Below are 7,951 nucleotides of genomic sequence, written 5' to 3' on the forward strand. Positions count from 1 at the left end.
TCATTTGCTTTGCCCGTTCAAGTGCGAAAGCCGTCTCCTGCTTCCCGCTTTGAAAATCGTGTTGCCAATTTAGCGAACTATAAATTCTATGCGCGTAGTAGGTGCGTAGTTAGAGGCAAAATGAAAAAAAGGCTTTAAAGACTTAGAGCACATTTCAGAACAAGTCACGTTCTAACTTTAATTTAGTCGATTAAAATTCAATTATTTTTCAAAAACGTCATTTTAAAATTAAGACTAAATAGGTGACCGTGTTATTGAAATTGTACTCAATCTTTACATATTTTCTGGCATTTTACTTCTTAAAGAGCTCTCTGTAGCTCTTAAGAAAAACGAAAAATGCATATAAAATGACGCACAAGAAATGAAAAATTTTTATTCTATCAAAATTTCTTAAATCAGTATTCAGCTCTCAAGAAAAAAATGCTCGTGTACATATTTATTTATTCAAGAAAATTTACAGCAACAACAAAGTACTTTTTTCAAGCAACTGAAAGAATGAAAAATATTTCTTGTGATTTTTGTTGAGAACTGAAGAGAACCAAAGATTTCCGATCGAAAAATATTGATTTTCAAGCATTCTATACCATTTCTACGAAAAGTCGTTTTTTCCGCATATAAAATACATGGAAAACTTTGAGCGGTTTGAACGACCTCTAAATATTTTTTGACTTCAAAATAAATAAAAATATAGGTGTATAATTTGAATTTGAAAATAAATAAAAATACAGGTGTATAATTTGACATTAAAGTACGAAACTGGTCCCCACCTAGCCCCGAACTAATCCTGAAATGCTCTTGAACAAGTTTAAGACTTAGAAATTTGTTTTCGCGCTCATAATTAGTATGAAAATACTTTCGTAATATAAGTCTTAAAATAAAAGTCTTATCTCTCTTTTTATGGAAGGACTTTTATAATATAAGTCTTTGAATAACAATTATAGATGACTCGAAAAATATTTATCTTAATATAATGATTATTGATTGACTTGTATGCTTTTCTCTTATAATAATTATGTCTCTGTTTACACTCCTTATAAGTCTCATAGTGATTGTTCGAAATCGTTTGGAACAAATTTAACTCTTTTTTGCCCATATACCGTGATACGGTTTAATGTACATACACACTTAGATATGTATATATGTAGCACAAAAAATTGTCTTACCATGGCCATTGGCTATATAGTAAATTAGTGGTATTCACCAAAGTGAGCAAGTGGCCTGGCACTGTGGCAAGAGAGCAGATGATCCAGCGATGATAAAGTTGTCACAATTGTGCTTTTTTGGTACAATTTGAAACCAAAAAGTACATTGACACCACATAGACTTTTTTGGTACGATTTGGAAATGCAACGCTGTGTATATTTTGATGTGTTATATATTTACGTCGGTTAAAACTTCTACTTAGCAGAAGATTATATCATAATATACAAATACATACAAACTCTTTAAAACAAAATGTGACTTACGATCTCACAGAAAGTGAAATGCCTAACTTATTTTTATTCTACTTTTAATACATATACATATGTATATGTTTACAAGATGTTTGTTTGAAAAGCGTTAAATAAATGTATATTTGTTCTAAACATTCGTTCTTTTTGTGAAAGCTTTAAAACTTTTTGTTGGCACATTTTTATTTGATTTTGGTACATTTTTTTCAAACACTTGATAATAATAATAATAGATTGGCGCTTACACATATGTTAGTGTTTGACCGAGCTTCTCCTCCTTCTATCCTTCAAACACTTGATACAATTTCGAAAAATTCATTTATCATCCCTGAGCTGATCTGCTCTTTTACCAGACAGAGTGGCCTGGCACTTGCGCACTTTGGTGAATACCACTATTGTAAAAGTGTCTATACCTTCAGGGAATATTAAAATGCAGCCGTGCATCCTTATACATACATACATACATATCTTTGCATCCTTGCATTCGCTGTCCGACTTGGCACATCACCCATCGCGCCCAATTGTTTGAGGTCCATGTCATTATTTTTTCAATTTCCCGTTTCTTAAGCGTATTAACATCGACATCCGTCGTCATTGACTGCACCCTCCTTGACTTTGACACACAAGTATGACTCTGAAGATTTATAGTAATTTTTTATTTTTTGTTTTTTTTTTCTCCTTTCACCTGCTGCGGTCGATGTTGGTGCTGCTGCTGTTGCTCCTATTGATTTTGCATGTTTTCCAACGGCAATAAGCAGCTTACAAGCAAAAATTGGTACTCTACCTGGAGATATCTTGATAATTTCCTCTTTCTTGTCATATGTTGGCTGCTTTACGCGGCGCTATCGAGAGGAGTTGCAGCAAAAGATGTGGATGACGAGCTTTGCAAAAATCGAGGTAAACAGTGAGATTGCTTATTTAAAAAGGAAAACTAATGATGAAAATGCACATACATAAATACAAGTACATACATACATACATACATATGTATTTTTCTAAAACTCATTTCTTTTTTTTTTTTGTTTTGTTTTGTATAAATAGCCACTTGTACCGTACACAATTGGCGTTGATCCGCTCACCCTGCTCACGGACGATGCACAAGTTGCGACTTGGAATAATGAAGGATTACCGGTGGATCGTATGTCAACGGAAAATGCAACAATTTTAACTCACTCGACCCGCTGGCCATTGATGATTGACCCTCAGCTGTAAGATTAATGCGGAAAATTAAGCGCAACTGCACATTCGAGAGCACTTTACTTTACTTTTTTTTTAACTTACCGTTAATGGTTATTTAAAGATTACTTACATACATACATTGGCAAGCTAATTACTTATTTGTATAAACGAGTGCATTTCTGCTATGATAGAATAGAACCAGGTAATTTATTTTTTGTTAAGAGGAGAAAATTAATGTTTTATGTAACTAGTTTTTGTTTTTTTATTATTACCTTCCTTTTATTAGCTCGGGATGTAACTATGTGTGTAATATTGATGCGCCTAAAAGATGCAGCGATTTCTATTCTCAAGTTACATATGTACCTGTTGACAGTACGAATGGCAATTACAATAGGGAGGTTTTAGTTTTTTAAACTATAATTTTATTGCACATATTTTTGGTACATTTTTGTACTTCAATTTTACTTTATGGCCGCTAGAAACAGGAAGTGGCTTCATGAACGCTTCGACGCTGTTGCCTGGTACTATCAACCGATCAACTCCTCTCCGTTTTCAGAGGTTTTGTACTGAAAGTTAAATGTGCCTCCTTGGCCATACCTGGCGTTAAAGTTGTCAAGCACTATCTTAGCATCGTGATGGGGACAGCATTCGTATGCTTCTTTCAGGCGCTCATAGAACGCTCCTTGGTCTCATCGTTATTTTCCGCCGTCGGGGACTTGAAGAGCAATCAGGCTGATACTCTTGAATACAACTAATGTGGATTGTTGATACTCGTTCACTGATGTGGGCGAACCTGGAGACAAGGAGTCAGAGTGCCCGCCCAACCACACCAAATTTGTGTGCCGTCTCGTAGCAGCCCTAGTACACAGATGTGTCACGTACCAAATTTTTTGCAGCGTTGTCCTCTCCAACGCAATAGTATTTATCTTTGAAACCCATTCGTTGGAGAGAGGGACCTTCTCTAAAGAGGGTCAGGCATAGCTGCAAATCGTAATACATATTTCGGAGGGTCAATTATCCGATGGAATGGATATACGTTTTTAGGATACGGTTGTCATCAACTCATTGCTGGGAGGTTTACATATAGTATAAAATTATCTCCTTGCTCAGTGAGCCCTTAAACCGAAGAAGTCGGAGTGGTGCCACCGGAGCTCCTCTTTCTATCGTATCCCAAGGCGTACGCCATTTCTGTCCTTACATCTCTTGCCTATTCCTTTTAATATTACAATTACTTGAAATCTTCAAGTTTCGCAAATATCTAGCACTTCTATGGCTTCTTGTGGGAGGTATTGCTCAAAAAAGAACAACAACTACATAGTCACTACTAAATTCTTGTGACTTAAATCAACCCCTTTATACTCAACGATATTTTCATTATGGAAGCCACAGATATCTAAGAAATTTATGATAAAAGATTTCTAACCAAAAACCCAAAGCAATTTTATGGGTTCAAATATGCGATTGTTAATGATCAGCTTATTTCTTATATCTTTATTTATCTCTTCCATAGTCAAGGCATTAAGTGGATAAAAAACAGATACGGAGATACACTCGTTATTATACGTCTTAATCAAAAGGGCTTCCTAGATGTGCTGGAAAAGTCTATGGCTAATGGCGAGACTGTGCTAATTGAGCAAATCGGTGAAACTATAGACACTGTGCTGGAGCCACTGCTAAGTCGCGCTTTAATCAAGAAGGGCCGTTACATACGCATATGTGGCAAGGAAATGGACTTTAATAACAACTTTCGTCTTTTGTTGCATACAAAATTACCAAATCCACATTACAAACCTGAAATCCAAGCGCAAACAACGCTCATCAACTTTACAGTCACACCGGATGGCCTTGAAGAGCAACTGCTTGCCGAGGTAGTGAAAATCGAACGACCCGATTTGGAACAAATGAAAATCGACGTAACAGTACAGCAAAATAAATTCAAAATTTCACTTAAAGCCTTGGAGGACGAACTGCTTGTGCGTTTGGCCTCATCCAGCACGAATGTATTGGATGATCATGCGCTTGTCATCAATTTGGAGGCGACGAAGCACACAGTTGATGAGATTGAGCTGAAAGTGCGAGAGGCGCTCATAACTAGCGCGCAAATTGACGAAGCGCGAAATAGGTATCGTGCAGCGGCCAAGCGCGCCTCTATACTCTATTTTGTTCTCACCGACCTCAGTCGTATAAATCCCATCTATAGGTTTTCGCTGAAATCGTTTATGAACGTTTTCAAGAAGGCAATTGCTACTGCACCGAAAAGCAAAAATCATGAGCGCCGTGTACAGCATCTGGTGGCGTCGATCACGCTGCAGACATTCATTTACACGATGCGTGGCCTCTTCGAAGTCGACAAATTGACGTTCACTTCACACATGATCTTGCGTATTCAGAGCGCAGCCGGACAAATTTCCAAAGATGAGTTTGATTTCTTGTTGCGCTTTCCACACGATCCAAACTCATTGTCACCTCTGGAATTTGTAAGCCGAAAAGCTTGGGGCGGCATTAAATCCCTAGGCGGTATCGAGCATTTTTATGGCATCGATAAGGACATGGAAAGCTATCCGAAAAGATGGAGTAAATTCCTTGCCAGTGCAGCGCCAGAAAGAGAGCAATTCCCGGGCGAATGGAAGTATCGTTCGCCGCTGCAAAAGCTTTGTATTATACGAGCTTTACGTCCAGATCGGATGCTGTATGCCATGAGGTGAGTAAATGATGGAATTCGTTTTCAAACATACTTTGATCTTAATTTCAATGAAATGCTCCAATATAATATTAATCCAAGGTATATTTTTTCAGATTATTTGTAGAACTGACAATGGGCAAGGAGTACACACGAACACAGACATCAGCTTTTTCGGAAATCTTCAAAGAAATCAATGCCAGCACACCAGTTTTATTTATACTTTCACCAGGCATTAATCCCGTGCGTGATGTTGAGCTACTTGGCCAGCAGTTGGGCTTTCGGGCCGACAATGACACGCTTATTAATATATCACTAGGACAAGGTCAAGAACAATTAGCCGAAGACGCTATCATAAATGCATTGACCAATAAACACCAGTGGGTTGTCCTGCAAAATATCCATTTAGTTGTCAACTGGCTTCCTTCATTAGAGAAACTAATCGAACGCATAGTTGCCGAGACCGAGCTGAATGATGACAACACCAATTCAAATTTCCGTTTATTTATCAGCGCCGAACCCGCGCCAGATCCAGNAAATGCATTGATCAATAAACACCAGTGGGTTGTCCTGCAAAATATCCATTTAGTTGTGAACTGGCTTCCTTCATTAGAGAAACTAATCGAACGCATAGTTGCCGAGACCGAGCTGAATGATGACAACACCAATTCAAATTTCCGTTTATTTATCAGCGCCGAACCCGCGCCAGATCCAGAATATCACGCCATACCGCAGGGCATACTTGAGTCTTCGCTGAAAATAGTCAATGAACCCCCGTCAGGCATGGCCGCCAATCTACACAAGGCTTGGGACAACTTTTCACAGGACTCCTTAGAAACCTGCACACAAGAGGCCGAGTTCAAATCAATACTCTTTGCGCTTTGCTACTTTCACGCTGTATCGGGTGAGCGCTGCAAGTTTGGACCGCAGGGCTGGAATAAGGCGTATCCCTTCAATGTCAGTGATCTCATCATTTCAGCCAATGTGCTGCACAACTACTTGGAAGGCAGCAGTCGCATACCATGGGAGGACTTACGTTACCTATTCGGGGAAATCATGTACGGCGGTCACATTACGGACGACTGGGATCGTCGCCTCTGTCGCACATACCTCGAAGAGTTACTGCAGCAAGAGCTCATCGATGGCGATTTGGAGTTGTGCCCGGGTTTTGCTGCGCCTCCCAATCTTGACTATCAAGGCTATCATAACTACATTGATGAAATGTTGCCGCCTGAATCGCCCGTACTTTACGGACTGCATGCAAATGCCGAGATTGGCTTCCTAACCAGCGCATCGGAGCAACTACTTAAAACCATATTCGAGCTACAGCCACGCGAATCAGAGCTTAGCACAAATTGTGGTGCTCCACGAGAGGAGCTTGTGAAAATTATGAGTGAGGACTTTTTGGATAAAATGCAGGATGAGTTCAATTTGCAGGCCTTACTTAATCGGGTGGAGCGTAAAACGCCGTTTGTGGTGGTGGCGTTGCAGGAGTGCGAACGCATGAATGCGTTGATATGTGAAATCAAGAGATCTTTGCGCGAGCTGTTGTTAGGCTTGAAAGGTGAACTCACTATAACTCCCGATATGGAACGCCTAGATCATGCCATTTTCTATGATAGCGTGCCAACAACTTGGGCCCTATTGGCTTATCCCAGCATGTTGGGCCTGCAAAGTTGGTATGCAGATCTTTTGCATCGTATTAAGGAATTGTCCAGTTGGCTCAACGATTTTAAGCTACCTTGTACTATTTGGCTTGGGGGGTTGTTTAATCCACAGAGCTTTCTTACAGCCATAATGCAAGAGAGCGCACGAAAACATGATTTGCCCTTGGATCGAATGTGTCTTAGCTGCGAGGTGACGAAAAAGGAGAAGGATGATATTACGTAAGTAACTTATTTTACTAATACAAATTTTATTATATTTTAATAGAACAAGTAAAACTTATAAGTCCAAGTTTGTTGAGTTATGGTAGAACGGAAATCGTTTGGAATGTGTTTCCATGTGGTGAAATTGAAAGACGTTTCGTTCTGCTATAACCTATGAAGCTCAGAAAGGACCCAAATGAAATATTTTTGAGTTCCATAGCGAAAAGGTTATGATCAAAGGATGCTGAATTGAGCTTCTATCGCTTGTCAGTTCGAAAATTTGTTCAAGCCATAAAAATAGTAGAAAGCTTTCTACTACAAGGACTCTGGTCTGGTTTGGTCTGGTTTCAAGCTACACCAAAAACCCATGGAGGGGCAAATTGAACTGGACAAAGTCAGGCGACTATTATCACGCTTTCTAAAGGTTAATTCGGAAGTTTCCCTTATATTTTACATGAGGAAAATACATTTTTTCAATCGAAAAAAATTTCTTTCTTCAGAAACCGTCAAGAAATAAAATAATGATGCTTATTTAGCTTTCAAATTTTACAAATTTTGTAATTTAAATTGAATTAAAAAAATATATATTTATGTATACACATTTTTCTTTTGAAGACAATAATAATAAAGTAAAAATAAATAAAAAAATTCTAAAAATTTATTTAATTTTAAATTTTTTCTCTTTAAAACAATAAAATCTAAAAATTAAATTGGAAAAAGAAAAAAACTAAATCAATAAAAGAATATATTTTTAAAACAAAGTCTAAAAACTA

General features: G+C 38.1%; 1 protein-coding gene across 1 annotated transcript; it reads left to right on the top strand.

Moving 5' to 3' along the window:
• Positions 1-2,215: 2,215 nt before the first annotated feature.
• LOC108378553 (dynein beta chain, ciliary-like) lies at positions 2,216-7,247 on the top strand (the record flags this gene model as incomplete). The annotated part of the gene is made up of 6 exons (XM_017634846.1): positions 2,216-2,348; positions 2,493-2,659; positions 4,141-5,331; positions 5,427-5,763; positions 5,959-7,196; positions 7,243-7,247. Coding segments are annotated over exons 1-6 (2,968 nt in total), but the record flags the coding sequence as incomplete, so codon positions are not given.
• Between the last annotated feature and the right edge of the window lie 704 nt (positions 7,248-7,951).

The sequence above is a fragment of the Rhagoletis zephyria genome, unplaced genomic scaffold, assembly GCF_001687245.7.
Source record: "Rhagoletis zephyria isolate East Lansing unplaced genomic scaffold, Rhagoletis_zephyria_1.1 Rzeph_scaffold_14382, whole genome shotgun sequence".
In the NCBI taxonomy this organism is placed as follows: domain Eukaryota; kingdom Metazoa; phylum Arthropoda; class Insecta; order Diptera; family Tephritidae; genus Rhagoletis; species Rhagoletis zephyria.